The sequence below is a fragment of the Canis lupus genome, chromosome 32, assembly GCF_011100685.1.
Source record: "Canis lupus familiaris isolate Mischka breed German Shepherd chromosome 32, alternate assembly UU_Cfam_GSD_1.0, whole genome shotgun sequence".
In the NCBI taxonomy this organism is placed as follows: domain Eukaryota; kingdom Metazoa; phylum Chordata; class Mammalia; order Carnivora; family Canidae; genus Canis; species Canis lupus.
The window spans coordinates 11,390,929-11,409,845 of NC_049253.1; the positions used below are offsets into that span (position 1 = coordinate 11,390,929).

The following is an 18,917-nucleotide window of genomic DNA, read 5'->3' on the forward strand; positions in this document are numbered from 1 at the left end:
AGCAGAGATTTAGTATATAAATCCGGGCTGGTTATGCAATTGCTCTGGCTGAGCAATCGCATGTAATGGGGGGCGTGTGTGAAAGTGGGGGGCACATTCCAGAGCTACATCTCAGAGGCTCAGAGGCCTCGCAGGGAACCCTGGGGAACTGGGGAACACAAGGACAAAGGTTCCGGGGTCCAGGACGAGGTTGATTCACAAAGCTGAAAAAACAGGTTCCCTCCACACTAAGCATGGGCTAGCCATTAATACAGGGCCTGCTCGAGGACAGTGAGCATGCCAAGAGCTAAGACCTGCCGCTCCCGGCCCGGGTCCAGACAGCTACCTCGTTCATACAGCCTGATTGCTTCCATGAGGTATGGTATCAGGAGACGGTTCACAATGAACCCAGGAGTGTCCTGTTTTAGGAGAGAGAAGAGACAAATGAATTTTCACTGAACTTTTTCTTTTGTGAAGTCACCAGACTGCCATTCTTACTCTGCATCATATTACCCACACTTATCAAGCTCTACATTTTCAAAACTTCTTTTGAAGTACCAGCACAGCTCTACTTCTATAATACAGGACAATTTATCCAACAATTGTAATACTTAAAAAAAATTTAAAACTCAAACCTAGATGCCTCCACTGTAGGAGTCCTGAAATAAAGGCAGATCGAGGCAGAGAGGTCCCTGGAAAGAACACAGCAGTGATGGCAAGCAGTCTGGGCTTAAATTCTAATAGTTTCTGACACTGTGACATTCTGAAATCAGTTTCATCATTTGTGAAATGGGAGTAATAATTTCCACAAATTGTGAAGATAAATCAGAAAACACACACCATGCTGTGCCCTACATTCAAATGGTAGTACTTTCCTCTCCTGCATCACTTTCAGGAATCTAGAAAAAGTGTACTCCATCTTGAATAATAATCTTCACAGGAGCACCAATTCTCGAGCTTCCTGGAGCCATTTTTGGGCTACTTGGGATTTTCTCATGCTCTAGCACACAGCACAAGGAGGTTGCACCAGGGATGGTACCAGGGAGGACAAGGAAATGCCCTGACGAACCTTGGGCCTTCCATGGCAAGGCACCTCAGCCTCTCTATCCTGGATGACCCCCTTGTACTACACACCCCTTTCATTGATTTCCTCCTCATTAACATGCTTAATCATCTCTCCTGGAGGCTCGCTGTGGGATTTGGAGTCTATCTACTGTTTTTTTGGAGGGCATCTGTGGGGCAGGCTAGGCTGGTAATTTTTGTGGTGGTATTTATGTGAAACTGATTTCCACTAAGTAAATGGTGTAAATTTTAACCAAAGGCTGTGATGTTCCTGCAGGCAGAAATCCTCATTCTAGCCCTGAGCCTGTGTTCCCTTTCTAGCACACACTAGGCACTCCATAAACATAATTAATAAAGAAGGCCTACCTCACACACTACTCTTAGAGCTAACCTGACCGCATGCTGTGTGAACGTGGCAGTAACAGCCACAGGTTTTGTACCTCCTTTGACTCTGGACCAACAGAGATCTTGTCCTACTCCTATCTCCCATAGAGAGGAGCAAAACAGCTTTATCAGCTTAACCACAACTATATTAATGAAATGATGCTGACTTTATAACTAGGGCAAAAGTGCTTCTCAACTTCAGAAAGTTTATGGAAGAAACTCAGGACAGGGTACGTGAAGCACACAGATACAAGGTTAGAAGTCAGAAAGTACTCTAGGGAAAACGTCTGCCCCAATCATGATACACAATTACACATAATACAATTAATATCATCCACATAAAGAGGTCACAGAACTCAGGAACGAAAAAGTGCTAAAGCTCACAAAATATTCAAACTCACTAGTAATCAAAGTAGTACACTCATTAGAATAAAATAGCATTTTGCCAAGAAGATGACTGGCAAAAGTTTTTTTCCCCCATTACTAATATTCAATGCCATTGACGATTCAGACACACATATGTTCTCAAGATACTGGTATGTAAATCGTAGAGAGACACAGTCTCTCAATAAAGCAATTTAATTTTATGTACATTTTATATTCATTTATTAAATATATTTTATTTCTGCACTATGTGCCAAGCATTGTTCTATGTACTTTACAAGTATTAATCCATTTACTCCTATGATAACCCTATGAGGCCAGCCTATTATTACCTTTACATGGTGGAGAGGACACTAAGGCACAAATAGGTTAAGTAACTTGCCCAAGAACACACAGCTAACAGATGTTTAGATTTGATCCCAGTTACACTGGCTCCAGAGTCCATGATCTCACCCTTTTTATACTGCGCTCTCAAGAAGTCTATGAAGAAAGACACATTCTGGGCACATCAATGTCATTCTGCTATGTTGAGCGTTGGTCCACTGTGATCCTCTAAGCCAGATCCAGGCCCCAGCCGGCTTCTGTACAGTTCCACCGCAGCGCAGCCATGCACCCCCAATGCGAGGGGGCTATGGTGCCCCCTCCCCCAACAGCAGACCTGAGTAGGTACAACTGAGGCTGTGGATACTTAAACATTACTATCTGGTGCTCTACAGGAAAGTATGCTGATCCTTGTTCTTTGTGGTTGCCTTATATTTGGGCTCTTCATCGAGAACCTGCATAACTGACCCAAAAGCTTTAAGGTATCACCCAGGAAAGAGTCTGAAATGATGTAACCAGGCCATTTTATGAGATCAGAGTTCCCCTCCCAGCACCTCCCGGGGCCACTCCAATCAAAGAATGGATCATCACCCTCCATGAGTTAATGACTGTGCTGCTAAAGATAATCATTGCCTGTCCCTGCACTTTTCACCTTCTTATATAGCTTCTGATTTGCTACACACTGATGTTCTTTCTTTCTTTTTTTTTTTAAAGAAGCATACTTCTTTTTTATTTATTTATTTATTTTTAATTTTTATTTACTTATGATAGGCACACAGTGAGAGAGAGAGGCAGAGACACAGCCAGAGGGAGAAGCAGGCTCCATGCACTGGGAGCCCGATGTGGGATTCGATCCCGAATCTCCAGGATTGCGCCCTGGGCCAAAGGCAGGCACTAAACCGCTGCGCCACCCAGGGATCCCCTGATGTTCTTTCTTACACCATTACTACTTTCCACCACTAACAAAGCACAAATCAGTAAGAAACAACATCTGGTTATTGATGTGAATTTTGTTTAAGTGCAGACAATTTAAAACCACGAAAGAAAGAAAGAAAGAAAGAAAGAAAGAGAGAGAGAGAGAGAGAGAGCGCGAAAGATAAAGAAAAAATGAAAGAAAGAAAGACACTAAATAAAGAAGAAAGAATGCAGAAGTAACTGACATTCTGCAACTGTACACTAAGGACGTACTTACCCTTCATTCAGGACCTTCCCTTCCTTCCATTCCTCGCTTCACCTTCCTGTCCCTTCTTCCCTTCCCCCTTCCCTGTCCTTCCCTTCCTTCCTTCCTTCCTTCCTTCCTTCCTGCCGTCCCCTTCCTCCCCTCCTCCCTCCGTCCCCTCCTCCCTCCCTACCCTCCCTCCCTCCCTCCCTCCCCCTCCCTCCCTCACTTCCTGCCTCCGCCTGTTAAAACATTAGACTCCTTAACCATGCTACACTCCTGGGGGGGGGGGGGGTGAGGGGGGGGTTGGCACAGGAGTCTGCTCTCTCAAGCTATGGAGTCCGCACCGACAGATGACTTACTCAGATGTTCCTGAACAACAGGAGTTTCTGTAGGTTCTGTAGGTTACTACAATACTGTGAGTTCAATCTGGAGAATATTTTAGAAAGCAAAAGCATACTGTAAGAAGAACCACAACTACTGAAAAAGATTGTGGTCACAAAAGTAGATGCCTACTTATAAAAATCTGTTAACGGCACGGCACGTCACAACTGCCCATTTAGGAAGATTACCAAGTCATGCAGAAGTGCAGTGCTTAACTTTTGGGAGGACTAAAGAGGAACTAACAACAAATGGAGACCGAAGGGGATCTACAAAGTAGGAGACTGCAGCTGGGGTCATTTCCCATATAACAACTGAGTATTGCCAAGAGGGAAAAAAGCCTGGAGGCATGCTTCCCACTCGGCTATGCTTCTTAATGAAAAACAAAACCAAACCTCAATGCCACACTCCCTGAGAAACAGCTTCATTAATCCTACCTGGGGGAGCGGGCTCTTCCTGTCTCTCTCATTTCCCTAACCACCTGTTGTGCTCTTTCCCAAAGTGAGGCACTGGTGTTCAGTTTGTAATGCTGTGTCCACCGCACTGTGCCGACGCAAAGACTCCTTGGCTCCCCCAGGTCCAGCAGAGGCTGAAGCCAATGGTATAACAAAAACCACTTAGGGAAACACAGCAGCCCATCAACAGACAAAAGCAAGATCCAGAGTTTTCTACTCAGCTGAAGCTCTGGCTCTATTCAGAATTCGAACTACCAACCTGATAGCCCTGGGAGAGGCTTAGGGTATGGCTCCCCTGCTGGCAAACTAAAAAAGAAGCACAGTTTGCTCTTTACAGCCCCCAGACAGGCCTGAGGTGAGGGTGCCCCATCTTTCACATCTTCCTATGGAAGAATTCTACCCCAGATAAGTCGGTTCTAAGGAAAACCACCCCCCTTCCAGAGGTACTTATACTCTACCTTACAAGAAACAGGATGCTTTCCCAGGACTTTGGTGAAGTCTATCAGAGATTCATAAGTCTTCTGGCTGGTCATTGGTGTTTTAATGACCTGGAAATGCAAAGCAGAGAATTATGACCAGAATTAGCAAACAACAGCAACACAACGATTCAAGAAAACACTGATGTGAAAGTGTCTACACAGAAGGTGGCAAAAATCATCTGTTTCAGAATACAAGGATCTCAAGCCAGAAACAAAGAGCTGACCAAAATGTCCACTTTAAGACAGTGAGGTACTACAAAATGTATAAGATCAAGGCTTAAAAAATAAACGTGTATGTGTGGAAGAGAGTTTTATAGACCTTGTCCCCGAGACAGACTGGGGTTCAAATATCCATCACACCACTTACTGGCACAGTGATCCTGGGCACGGTTCTTGAAATTGAAATGACACTGAATTCACTCCCTCCACCTCAAAGAACCGAAGTGAGGGGACACAGTCGAATTAGATTAGGAGGTAAAGCATTAAGTGCAGCTCCTAGGAGGTGTACAGTGCTCGGTAAATGCTGTCTTTTCTTACTGCTTTACTTGGTATTGTTAATTTATTTCATGGAAGTAACTGGATGTCTACTGACTGTGACAACACCCCTTCAAGTACTCTGCCTGGAGTGCCAGCTTCCCCTAGTCTAGATGAGGAGAATGTATCCCAGGAAAACAGAGTGATTTCCCCAAGTCACAGGTCTTCTGGACATTTTGATGAGTATCCCTCCCATACTCCACCCTATCCCACACAGATGCCCTAGAGCCCACCAGCTCCCTTTGCATCAGAACAGGCTTATCCCACAGAAGAAGGTTTTCATTTCCAGCACACCTGCCAGGCACCTAGGGAAGGCTCCTGGCAGCCCTCTGGACCCATGAGGTGCAAGCATGCAGGCAAGAGTACAGCTGCTCCCCGCTCTCCCATACTGGCCCACTGGCACTCCAGGAGGTCATCTCCCCCAACCCCACCCCCACCTGGCAGTCAGCCCCCAGGACACATTTAGAAAATTCAGCGGTCAAGAACTAGATTTTGGTAAATAGAGACCCAGGTGAATTTGAACTTAAGTGTATCTATAACTTAAATGCCAGTTAAGGAACTTCAATGAGAGTCAAAGCAAACTGGCTTGGCTTTCCCATTAGACCCTTCATATGAGATTAGACAACTCAATCAACCCCTGTGCCTCACTCTCTACTATGAAACAGGGATAATGATACTTGATATATCCTCCACCTTGTAAGAGGTCTGTGTGGCTTAATAAGCTAGTAGTGTCTGTGCAGGATGAAAGGTGCTATATAAATGAAGAGAACTATTACCATCCATCTTTTAATGTGATCACAATTCCGGGTGTGTGGTATGTTATGACACTAAGGGAAGTGAATGAGCAGCACAGAAAAAGGCACCACAAACATGGGGATGAGGAATGGGATGAGATAGACCAGAAACTACTCTGCAAACACCATAAATCAAACAGCAGTCCAAGAGTTATCCAAAAGGAAGTATAAAAAGGTCTCCAATAGAACCCCACAGGTTAAACTAGAACAAAGGCTGCTAATTATAAAGTTTCAAGTATAATTTGTTGATTTAAAGGAGTCAGCAGTAAAGATTTTTTAAACAGAAGGATGCATATTTATTCATCCATTTAACAAACAGCAACATACTACCGATACTCTGTTTATAGTTCCAATATAGTCTGAAAAAATACATCTACACATATGTGTGTGTCTTGTCCTAAGTAAGGAGAGCTGCTCAATTTAGGATACGATTTATTTTTGTGCTCACCACCAGCGACACATATGTGAACACCTAAAAATAAAAACTGAATAAAGAGCACTTTTTTTAGAAAACATTTCCTAGGGACGCCTGGGTGACTCAGTGGTTGAGCGTCTGCCTTTGGCTCAGGGCGTGATCCCAGATCCAAGGATCCAGTCCCACATCAGGCTCCCCAGGGAGCCTGCTTCTCCCTCTGCCTATGTCTCTGCCTCTCTCTGTGTCTCTCATGAATAAATAAATAAATCTTTAAAAAAACATTTTCTACAGAATAGTAAATTTGCTAAGCATTAGCTGTTAACCAACATGCTACATTTCCAAAAACATAAGATATTAGATAAACACAGTTGAAAACAACATTAGAGTTTGAAGTGAATCTATACAATGTGTCTTTATCTCCAAAATACTGGTACCTGACACAGTAACTAAGGAAAGTGACTAGTCCTCAAGCACTGAAATGTTGAAAATTCCACCATTCCACTTCTTTACTCTTTTCTGCTTAAGGATAAATGCAGTTTTTTTTTATTCCTTGCACCACCACCCCCTCTTCATTCCTCAACTTCTTCAAAAACATCCTTAGGAAGGGAGAGAACATTGGAAGAGGCTGAAGAGCAATGTTAGCAGAATAAATAAATTCCTATCGCAGGTCAGAGCCGTCTTTGAAAGGAAACTAAGGAAATGCAGTCATAATTAAAGTGGAGCGAATGCTTATGGGAGGGGGAGGTGCCGAGGGCGTGTGAGATGAAGGATGGAAAAGGCTGGCAGGAGAAGGCACCAGTGGAGAAAGCAAACCCTGGGACTCTCCCAGGGAGTCCTGGCCAATCCCCGGAGGTCTGCTTGGCTCCACATCCCCCACACTTCGCACGGCAGTAACTCTTCAACCCCAGAATAAATGCTACTTTAATAGCAGCTGCTCCTCAGGCCCTGTAATTAGCCCCGTGTAAAAGGCAAGTTGCCACATTTCAGGTGCAAATTGTCTATGTGACTCGTCTCCCTGTACCCAAGTCTCCAAGCAAGCAGAAGCAACCCAAAGATCACTGGGAGCCCACTCCCCTCCGTCTCAAGGGTCTGCGCTCAGGAGGTTCAGGCTATAGGGAGCTGCTTTAATAGTTGGGATCAGAACACAAGGGAGATGTGCCTCATCTGGGGACAATAAATACTAAGGCCCTGTGACCTGAGCCGGAAATCAACCCAGCAATGCTGGACAAGGGGGTACAGTGGCTCCTATGTAAAACCAGGCTGATAAAACTCCACTTACAGCCTAGAGCAAACTGACCTCACTGAGACAGTATAAACGTGTGGCTCTGCCCTCTGTGGTCTCATCAGCCAGTGGTCTGTACTGCTGTCTTCCTACTCAGGTGCCTCTTCTCTGCACTGCCCATCACATACGGCACAAATACATAAATGACATTCCACAAAGTTAGCAGCCCTCCTGGACATCACTGGTCAGACCACTGGGCTGTGAAGAGACAAAGTACAAAGGCCTTCCTAGATCTCAGGGCTTTCTTCTGGCTCTCAAAGGACAGAGAAATGCTGTGGCCTGAGAAATGCTAGCCCAAAGACAACCTTCCACCCTCCTGTTAAAATCCACCCAAAGCAATCCCCAGCACAAAGGGTATGACTCAGGGAGCAGGACTGGGAAAGTTGGCAGGGCAAGCAGGCACACGCAACACCCGCTGACCTCCACAAGCTTCATCAAGGGCACTGGGTTGAAGAAATGGAGTCCGGCGAATCGGTCCTGTCTTGTGGTGGCATTGGCTATGTTGGTGATCTGCAGAGAGGAAGTGTTGCTGGCAAAGATGGTGTGTCTGTGGAGAGAAAGATGGTGAATTCATGGAAACAAACAGGACTACTCTGGATGCGATGCACAAGGCCATGGTCTAGCATCCAGATCTGTCGTCTTGACTCCTAGAGGAAGTGAGGGAAAAGAGATCTTCACACAAGAGCTGAAATCAAGTGACTAGTTTCATTTAAAGTTTGAAATTTTGGGCAGCCTGGGTGGCTCAGTGGTTTAGCACCGCCTTCAGCCCAGGGCATGATCCCAGAGACCCAGGATCGAGTCCCAGATCAGGCTCCCTGCATGGAGCCTGCTTCTCTTTCTGCCTGTGTCTCTGCCCCTCTCTCTCTGTGTCTCTATGAATAAATAAATAAAATCCTTAAAAAATAAAATAAAGTTTGAAATTTTAAATTAGGTAATTTAAACTCACCTGTTTCAAAGGCATATTTAATCCTACCAGTCTTTCATTTATTTTCAGGAGCAACATTTCTCCACTTTTATTAGTTGATTTTCATGGTATGTGGGGGAAAACGGAGGCTGCTACTTAGTCAATCTCAGTCACGAAATGAAACCCTAAATGAGCACGGATTAATGAAGGAAAGGATGCACCACAGACCCTCAAAGTTAACAAGAGACCTAAGTCATTAAGATCTTTTCCCCTCAAGTGAAAAGCCTTAATTTTCACTAAATGGGAATTAAACTGAGGACAGAAGAAAGCCAACATGGTCCAGAAACAGTTTCAAGGTTGCACAGGTAGACCTGGGGAAGGAAGGATACATGTACATGGTATCTTGATAGTTCAAGATAGTCTGCTTATAAGATATCCCAAAAAAGCAGGGGTGCCTGGGTGGCTCAGTTGGTTGAGCATCCAACTCTTGATTTCGGCTCCGATCATGATCTCAGGGTCCTGCAATGGAGCCCCACATCCAAGTTAAGATTCTTTCTCTCCCTGTCTGTTGCTCCCCACCCTATTCACTATCTCAAAAAGAGAAAGAAAGAAAGAAAGAAAGAAAGAAGAAGCAAAGAAAAAGAAAGAAGAAAGAAAAGAAAGAAAGAAAGAGAAAGAAGAAGAAAGAAGAAAGAAGAAAGAAAAAGAAAGAAGAAAGAAGAAAGAAAGAAAGAAAGAAAGACCAAAAAAAGAAAGACTCCAGCCATGCACCCGTCCCTCCGCAATACGGAAGCACCCGAAGGACAATCCGCCCGCACTCAGAACTCACGCACGACTAAAGAAGACAACAAAGAACGAAATAAGAAAGGAAGAAAGAGAAAGAAGAGGAAAGAAGGAATCTCCTTAAAAAAGAAGTACCATCTTTTTTTGTGTACATAATATTTATTTTTCAAAATCTGTATTGACTGAAAACAAATTCAATTTTTAAAGAGCACAGGAAAGCGGGGTGCCAAAGGCATTACAGGCACAAAGACAAGCAAGACTTCTAGGCTTTCCTATAGCGCCACCTTGTGGGTTCGCATACATAAAACAGCCTAATGCTAATTAGAACCATACTGGCCGGATCAGTGCAGGAAGGGGAGTGGTCCCTTACTGACCAGATTTGGGGGTTCTAGCTTACCCAAAAGGCAATATTACAATCTGCCTGATGTCAGGGGTGAGTGGGAGAAGAAACACAAGTGAGGATGACATAAGCCCTGTTCGGATGCACACCACAGACCACAGCAGCAGGGCCATGGGGCCGCCCCAAGGCTGTGCTGGCAGGGGCTGTTACACTCATAATGTGGTACCTTTTAATAGGACAACTGAAGGGTGACTTGCATGCAGAAAGGAGATATGCAGGCACACTGGAAAGCACATTTCATTAAAGGACATCAAAGCCCAGTCCCGAGCGTCTCCAGTCCAAGGTACTCCCAGTATACATGTTAGCAGAAGGGGAAAGATGCTCCTCACAGACCTCGACCTCCCCCTCTTCCAGTCAGCTGTGCTGGCTCTGCACCCAACAGCTCTCGCACTGCCTTCTTCCCACACAAACACAATGTTTGTTGTGACATATTAAACTTACTAGGTTGCCTTATCTTCCATGAAAAAGTACATTCACACGTTTTCCTTGGAACACTGGACCCTTGGACAGTCTTTGGTTCTTCCCTTTCTGACACTCAGGTACCCAAAACACTACTTTCTTCAATGTACTAACAGACAATTGACAGCACAAACATAGTGATCATCAGCAACGCCCCCAAGCCTTAGTGTGGAGAACTCAAGCGAGGCTGGCAGGGAGTGTGGCAGACAGGAGAGAAGGACAGGACCCAGCTGGCGCTCACTGTGGACCTGGGCCAAGCTCTTTGTGTGCCTTCCTCAGACTGCAGCTAGGAGAGTTGTGTTCCTTTCCAGGGTGTCAGGGCTGCCGTCAGAAACATGGCCACTAGCACGTACGCTCCTCTCTTGTTGCAGGAGTCACTACAGAACGTAACAGTCAAGGGTATCTCAATGGAGCTACTTAAACAAATGAAACACAAAACTTAGTAGGTGTGCAATAAAGGTGGTGGTCTAAAATGAACACAAGAGTGTAGAGAAGGGACAGCTGATGGCCAGAAGCAAGGTCACATCTATGGTGTGCCCTTTCCCGTGTCACATCTGTGTGACATAAGCCTGCCTGAAAGTGCCTAGTACAGTACCTGACACACAGGAGGCCCTCAGGAAATGGCCAAATTAAATTAACATCCTAAACAACTATGTAAATAGATACCGCTACCCCTATTCTGCAGAGATCGCTAGGGGAACTAGTCTTGAGAGAGTTAGAGCTGGGAAGGTCTTGGAAATTATTCACTCCTAAGTGCTCATTCCAATTAGAGGGAAAAAAAAACTGAGGGCCAGAAAGGCTTCATGACTAAAGACAGAGAGGGAAGAGGTGGGGACATGGCCCCAGGCCATCTGACTTTCCCCTAACAGTCCTTGCATTACTCACACTGACACGAGGGCAGTCAGACCTGCTACTGTCACTAAGGAATGACCAACATTTTAATAAAGGCCAATTTACTTGACTAAACCTCTCCTGGGGTGGAGGGTGCTCTTATTATTTCTGAGGGCTCCCTGCTCACTGGGGAGCCAATATCCGTACCAAAGAGTTTTCTGTTTCTGCAGTCCCTAAATGTCAACATAAAGAGCATAAGCACAGTCATCAGCAGAGTGACATACAGGTGACAGACGGGTCTCTTCTTTTGTCAGGGACAGGGCTTCTCTCCAGACACCAGGCCATACACCTATGAGGGCTGACATTCCAGCAGGCTAGCAGGCAAGTGTCCCTCTTCAGCCGCTCACTGCTCACTGGCTGCCTAAGAATTACTTCTGTCATATAATCTTATTCTGACTCAGTTCTAACCAAGAAGGGTGAAGTGTGGCTAATGGCTAACCAAGCCCCAAGGAGAGCACGAATAAATCAGCCAGGTGTCACAACTGCCAAAAGCCCAAAGTCAAATACTAAGGAAGGCTTGGGACTCTGTGACCAAAAACTCGCTGTTGCTTATTGGCACAGCCAGTCCTGAGTCCCAGGCACCCGTAGGCCTAACCTACGTGGGGCTGACTCTCCCCTCCCAGCTTTTGCCAGGAAGCCTGGAAGGAACTCAATGCTCCTGTAATGCTCCGAAGTGTTTTGACTTAATCCAGCTACAGCTCAAAACAGGATAACAAAGGAACTTTGTGTAGACAGGAAGGCACTCCCTTCAATGGCACCACTCTGTATGTTCCACTCAAACTACTCAGGTTCCTCAGCAGACATCTGAGGACATGCCCAAGCCTCTTCATCCTCTGGCCTGGGAAAGCCCATGGTCCAGACATTGCAAGAGACAGAAAACTGTCCCTGAGAGGACCCTCCACTTTACTGTGGGAAATTCCACCTTCATTTGGGGACAAGAATCAGATGAAGGTGGCCCAAGCCTTGGGAAGCAGTCTGGGAGTGGGTGGATGGAGAACAGGGGAAATGGTGTCAGGTCTTCTGAAAACAGCTTTAGGGGAGCAGAAAGAGAAGTGGGCTTGGTGTCAAAAGACTCCCTCCCGGGAGGAAAGCCCAAGCCCAGGGATGGAGTCCTCAGACCCAGCAAGAACACCCAAGGGTCACATACTCAGAGGCAAATTTGTCCAGCCTCTTGAAGAGCTCGTTTTTCGCCTTCAGATTCTCCACGATGGCCTCCACCACCAGGTCCGTGCTATGGACTACAGATGCCGCGTCCGTGCTGGTCGATATGCTGCTCAGGGTCTTCTCCACAAATTCATCGCCCGCCTAACGGTGGAAGGAAGAAGAGAGCACTCACTGGACCCACCAGACAACAGTGCATGATCTGCTGCTAAGGCAGAAGGAGAGAGGAGGGTGAGGACAGGCGAACATGTCCCACATGCAACCCAGAGTGCCCAGAAATTCTGAGAAATAAAACTCCCTACATATCTGCTTAGGGACGATGGCGTCTCACATACTTCTAGACACGAGGGCAAGAATCAACTGGGAACATCCCAAATGCTGGTTAACAATTCTCTGCCGTGTACGCGCCGTAATCCTTCACGCTGTCAGCTCGGCTCCAGTTACTACAGGGTCCTCTTGAGGCACCTGTCTGGGCCTGCAATCTATCTGCCATCTCCATGCACAGCTGCAGGAAATATGTCCTGAGATGTGACCTTCCGGCAAAGAGTAAAAGCTTAGTTCACAGCACCACTGAGTCTGAGAAGTGGTGCTAACTATTCTTCTCTACTACAGGCGGACAAGAGCTGAGTTAAGGGCAAGAGAGGGTGAGAGCGCTGGACTTCGGGGTCATTCTGCAAGAAGTAATCACCCATCACGGGCCAGCTACGGGGCTTGCAAAAACACATCAGGCACAGCCTCTGCTCACAGAGAGCTCGCAGTCCCACCTCCATGTGACCTGTGACCCTAGGTTTCCACAAATAGACCTCAGGGCAAAAGACAGCATCTCTATCAACTGCCATTTTATCTCAAATGGAATCTGTGCCTGGGTCATCAAAAAGGTCATCATCAGGAAAGGCAGACAAAACCATCATGGAATAAAACAACTCCTAGAGCTGTTCAGCAGAAATATACTGTAACATGAGAGGGCAGTTTAGATTTTCTATTGGCTGTGCTATGAAAACTGAACAGGTAAAATTCATTTTATATAATCCAATCCATCTAAGGCATTACAATTTTAGCATGTAATCAATATAAAAAGCATTGAAATGTTTTATATTCTTTTCTCCTCTCAAGTCTCTGAATTCTGGTGTCTGCCTTGCAAGCACAGCATACCTTGATTCAGACTAGCCCCACAACACACGCCCCACAGCCACTTGTAGCTAGCAGCCGCTGTGCTGGTTGGTGCAGCGCCAGTGCGTAGGGCTTGTCAACCAGAGCAAGCTGGAGCTCACACGTCCCTCCTCCACCCACATCCCCGGCCAGAGATGAGAAACACCGAGAGAGGACACTCCTGAGGAGTCACTCGTCAGGAGGTGGGCATCTTGAGCATAGGCACTATTTTTTATTTATTTTTTATCCTCAGGGCCTGTGCCCAAAGGGGAAAAGCAGCAGAAGTTTGCAAACAAATGAAAAATGCAGATTACCTGGGTTAAGACTCACTCTGTCCTCCACTCCAAACAACAGCCCAGGGCTCTTAAAAATTTCACCTGCCTGGACCCTCATCACAACATGCCCTACCTCAGGTCCCCCTATCATTAAGAATATGGGGGGACAGGTGACAGAGATGTTAATGTGCCTGTGAAGGAGGGGGTAAAAATTAACTCCACTCCTGCCCCTCTAATTTTTGAACAATGACTACATATTAAGAAAATACAAGTCAAAACTACAGTGAGATACCAGGTCACCCCTGATGATGGGCTATTATTATGAAAAGAAAAAAGAAAGAAAGAAAACAGCAAGTGTTGGCCAGGATGTGGAGAAATAGGAACCTTCATACACTACTTGTAGGAATGTTAAATGGTTTAGCCACTAAGGAAGACAGTTTGGTGGTTCCTCAAAAAGCCAAACACAAGACTGTCATATGACCCAGCAATTCTACTTCTAGTATATATAAGAAAGAACTGAAGGAGTAGACAGACAGTATATCAACACTCACTGCAGCATTATTCACAATGGCCAAAAGGTGAGAACCCAAGTGTCACTGACAGATGAATGGCTAAACAAAATGTGGTTGGATACATACAATGGAATATTATTCAGGCAGGAAGAAGAATGAAGTTCTGATGCATGCTATAAACTGGATGAACCCTGAAGACAGTACAACAAATGAAATTAATCAGTCACAAAAGGACAAATAGCTTGAGTCCACTTATATGAGGTCCCTACAAGAGGCAAACTCAGAGACAGAAAATAGATTTGAGGTTACCAGGGGTTGGGAGGAGGAGGGAATGAGGAGTTACTGCTTAATGCGTATAGGGTTTCTCTTTAGAAAAATGAAAAAGTTTCGTAAAAAGTGGTGATGGCTGCACAACAGTGTGAATGTAAGGAGATCAATCTTAAGCAACTTTAACAAGGTGGCAAAGATAAACCACAATTCACCTGGTTGATTTCCTCAGTATTTCGAATTAAACATGAAGGTCCAATGAGAAAGGGTCAGTAAACCAGAGTTCCCCACCTTCTAGACATTCCTCAAGCTCTCATACCCCCTCTGCTGGTGGGGAGTGAGAATGACACTCTGTATTCTCTGGTAACTACATTAGAACGCCTGTAAGATATTATCTAAGCAATCAGAATTTTCTATCTAAATGCAATGTTTATTGTATCATTCTCTTTTTAATGTGTAAGTACCAAAATTCTCTTCCTACTTCTGCTCTCTTCTATCAGTATGACAAAACAGGTGATCTTCAATCCCAAATTCTCAGGGGACAGAATGAGTTTACTACCCGCAGAAACCTTCTCCCTGCTTCAAAACCTACCCAACAATATGGTTATTTACTTCTCCTGTTTTGTACTCAGTTCCTCACAGAACATTCAGGGATTATGTTATTTATACTGGTCTAAAGTTATGGGAAAATGAGCTTTACTCAACAAATTGAAAAAGCAAGTAAAGGCCACCAAGAGTGTTATGTTTGGAGGACTTGAGGTCACATAAAACAAAAAATTACCTTGGGGTTTTCTGCAAACTTCTTCTTGGCCACTCTCCTAAGGCTTTCCTCAATCCCCTTCTTAGATTTTGCCAGTATGTCCTCTGTCTGGTCCACCAACACTACTGTGTGGCCAGTTGCTGCAGCAACCTAGAGTAAAGAAAGAAAAAGGAAACATGAAAGTTAAAAAAAAAAAAAAAAAAAAACAGAGTTTTGTATTTCATACCAACTCTGCCTCTATTCTCTTTAAAATACCGAGTAAACATAATAAGCCAACATCAACTGAACAAACACTATTTGCCAGGCACTGCTCTAGAGCCTTTACACGGAAGACAAATTCTCAAAAACACCTTATAAGGTTAAGTATGTGCACCATCATCACACAACAGGTAGGGAGCAGAGCTGGGATCTGAATCAAGGCTTTGAATGCCACATAAGAACTACTCTCCAACTGTCCAACAAGGGAGCCACCAGCCACATGTGGCTATTTAAATTAACGGAAATTGAATAAAATTAAAAATCCAGTTCCTTGGTTGCACAAGCCATATTCCAAGTGCTCAACGGCCCATTCAGAGAGCACCTATCCCCCACCCACCATCTTTTTTCCTTAAAACTGGAGCATCCTGTGCAGCTTGACTGCTTAGTTCATCTCTTCTGTAATCCCTAAACCAGTAATAGGTAAGACTTCAATGATGATGGCAAAAAGATTCCGAGGACCAGGACACCTGCAGGACTCAGTCGGTTAGGCATTGGACTCTTGGTTTTGGGTCAGGTCATGATCATGAGACTGAGCCCGCCATGTAAGGCTCTGTGTGGAGTCAGCCTGAGATTCTCCCTCTCCCTCTCCCCTTGCTCATGTGTGCACTAACTGGCGCAAATATTATTATTATTACTCTCAAATAAATTAATTTTTTAAAAAAAGATTCCAAGGACTATTTAGTGACACAACTCCCATGAACATAGGTTGTTGGTGATCAGCCAATTTAGAAGGGCAATTCCCCAACCTACCTTGGCTGAAATTCTGAGGGTACATTTAATGCAGGTGCCTGAAGTTCACCTGAAGCCAGCTTAGTTTAGCCACATGTAGTGACAAGTCAATCCCTTTTTCATCACAATTTGCCAACAGCTTTGGCAAGGACTGTGGAATACATAGTGTGGCTAAAAGTAGGTCACTGGGTTACATTACAGGTAGGCATTAGACTCAGTTCAAGCCATAAGTAAGAAGACAGACGTGGCCTACGACAAACATAAGTATACAGGATGCCAGCACAATTGAGATGCCCCTCAGGGTCCAAGAAGACCCCCACAGAACCAAGGCTCTAAAATTTCTGTTGATCAACAGCACACAGGAGATAAGCAGGTTGGCTGAAATGAACCTACGCAGAGATGACAGTAAGAAACAGTTCTAGACCACTGTTGTGATGCAAGATTTTTGAAACCAGGCAACCAAAATTCCAAACTGAAAACCAGAGACAAAAAAGTAACAGAAGAATAAAACTCAAAGGCAAAGAGGTCCAAACCCCTGAGCCAAGACTTCCAAAGAACACTTGTAAAAGTGGTAAGATGGGGTTTACGTGGAAGCTAATTACACCACCACCTCTGGGTTCAGCCTGAGAAAGCTTCCTACCGAGGCTTCAAGTCTGAGCCTGTGGAACCTGTGGGCAGGAGAATCAATACCGCCAGTGCCCCAGAGCCTGCCTGGAAACCAAGACAAGAGAGTACCACGCGAGGACAGGAAGATCTGCTAAGCACAGCTGGGTAACGAGAATCATTTTGATAAAAGGACAGAGGCATCCAGTGAACTTGCCTGGCTGGCAGAAACACAGGCTGCAGGCAGGCAGCGTGGCCCACGTAAAGCACCCATCAATCCAAGCAGGCTTTCTCCCAGAGTAACAGCAGACTGAGGCTCATCTTGCCAACACCTCAAGTCACGTGGCACAAATTTGAACCCCTCATTAATTCAGAGTGAAAAAAAGCAAGAGCAAAATTTAGAAACTCTGCAGAAAAAGCGACACAACAGGCCCAAGACTGTTATCTTTAGAAAGGCCCCGGGCCTTTGCAGAGTTTCCATCCTTCCCTGACAAGAAGGGCTCGCTGGACCTGAAACTGCTTAGGCTCTGCGGTTTTTGCTGCACACCTACCTGCTTTCCTTCTAGGGGTCAGGAATTCTGCTATGTGCCAGGCAGAGAGTACCTGTGTGACCAGCCCCAGTAACAACCCAGGGCCCTGGGTCTCCGATGAGCACCCCTGGAAGAGGTTTCACATGTGCCATGACAACCTGTTGCTGGAAGAACCGAGTGTGTCCTGTGTAACTGCACAGGGAGAGGACTCTGGAAGCTTGCCCCTGCTTTCCTCCAGACTTTGCCCCTTGCACAGTTCTCTCTGTTGTTTTTGTTTTGTATCCTTTTGCTGAAATAAACTGTAGCCAAGAGTATAATGATATGCTGGGTCCTGTGACTAACTCCCCAAACCTGGAGGAGTGGGGGCATTTGGTGGAGGATCCGGACACAGAAACTAAGACAACAAATCTCAAATCCCAGATGCAGCTGGAAATGAAAGTAAATTACTTTGAGGCAGGCACCCCTGGGGAGCAACAGCTGAGGGTAGGTGTGATGACCACTGATGGGGCACCTTTCTTGCAAGGTGGGAATGAGCAGAGTGCCAGCTTAGGGATCTCCCATTTTTGTTTTGGCTCCTCTGAGAGTTCCTGTGGAATGACACAAAGTCATTTTTACTTTGTCCCTCTCCATCTCTGACCTAGATCATCCTTTGAATAGGCCAGAAAGGATTCCCAGATTTCTACCTGCTTAGGTCCTGGTCTACTTTCCCCCTCTTTACCTCCAGCAGGCATCACCCAGGCTTTTTTGCTCCTCAAGGAGTTAGAGATAGTGATAGCATAAAGAAGTGGGGTGTGAGGGACAAGTGAGGGGTGATATTACCTTTTTTCCAGAAACCCACTTCCAAAGTTAGTATATCATGTTTGGTTGGGAGTCATGGGGCATTTTTGGTTATGTAACAGATAAGCCACAATGCTTTCCTTAGACAGTTGACACCTGAACAGCTTGGGGTTAGGGGTGCTGACTCCTTCTGCCTCGCACCCTGCACTATTGAAAATCCACAAACAACTTTGGACTCCCTCAAAACTTAACTACTGTTGACCACAGGCCTTACCACTAACAATCAATTAACACATATTTTTCGTGCTTCACATATTATATACTGTATTCTTAAAATAAAGCAAGCTAATCAAAAGGACAATGTATTTACAATTCTGTAAAAAATAGGGTTGCCTAGGTAGCTCAGTCAGTTAAGCATACAACTCTTGATTTCAAGCTTAGGTCATGATCTCACAGTAGAGACATAGGTAGAAAAGACATTCTTATTTAAACCCAAAGTGAAAAAAATAAATAAATAAATAAACCCAAAGTGGATATGGTTAGGTCTGAATAAAGAAAATATAGGCAAAAAAGAAAATTAAATTCGCCTTGAAATATTTACTATTTTATGAAGCAGCTTTAGTGCAGGTCACAATTTGAGTAGAAACAAATTAACATTACAACATAACTTCAGGTGATTGCAAGTTATAGCAACATTTTCATTCTATCCACCTGCAGAGAGCAAAGCACCCTGAGGTTCCAGTCCCTTGCAATCATTTCTTGCACACATACCCTAAGGACACCAGGTCAGCAGTATCTTGAGGGCAACTTCAAGCCCTCTTTGTCTTTGC

General features: G+C 45.0%; 1 protein-coding gene across 1 annotated transcript in view; it reads right to left on the bottom strand.

Annotated features, from left to right (window-relative positions):
* The window catches only part of HADH (hydroxyacyl-CoA dehydrogenase), a 45,841-nt gene that overhangs the window by 7,342 nt on the left and 19,582 nt on the right, over positions 1–18,917 (bottom strand). Inside the window, exons 2-6 of the mRNA XM_038581946.1 lie at positions 15,212–15,340; positions 12,214–12,371; positions 8,050–8,176; positions 4,584–4,673; positions 326–398 (exon numbers count right to left, since the gene is read on the bottom strand). Coding sequence (XP_038437874.1) covers positions 326–398; positions 4,584–4,673; positions 8,050–8,176; positions 12,214–12,371; positions 15,212–15,340 — 577 coding nt within the window. The remainder of the gene's footprint in view (positions 1–325; positions 399–4,583; positions 4,674–8,049; positions 8,177–12,213; positions 12,372–15,211; positions 15,341–18,917) is intronic.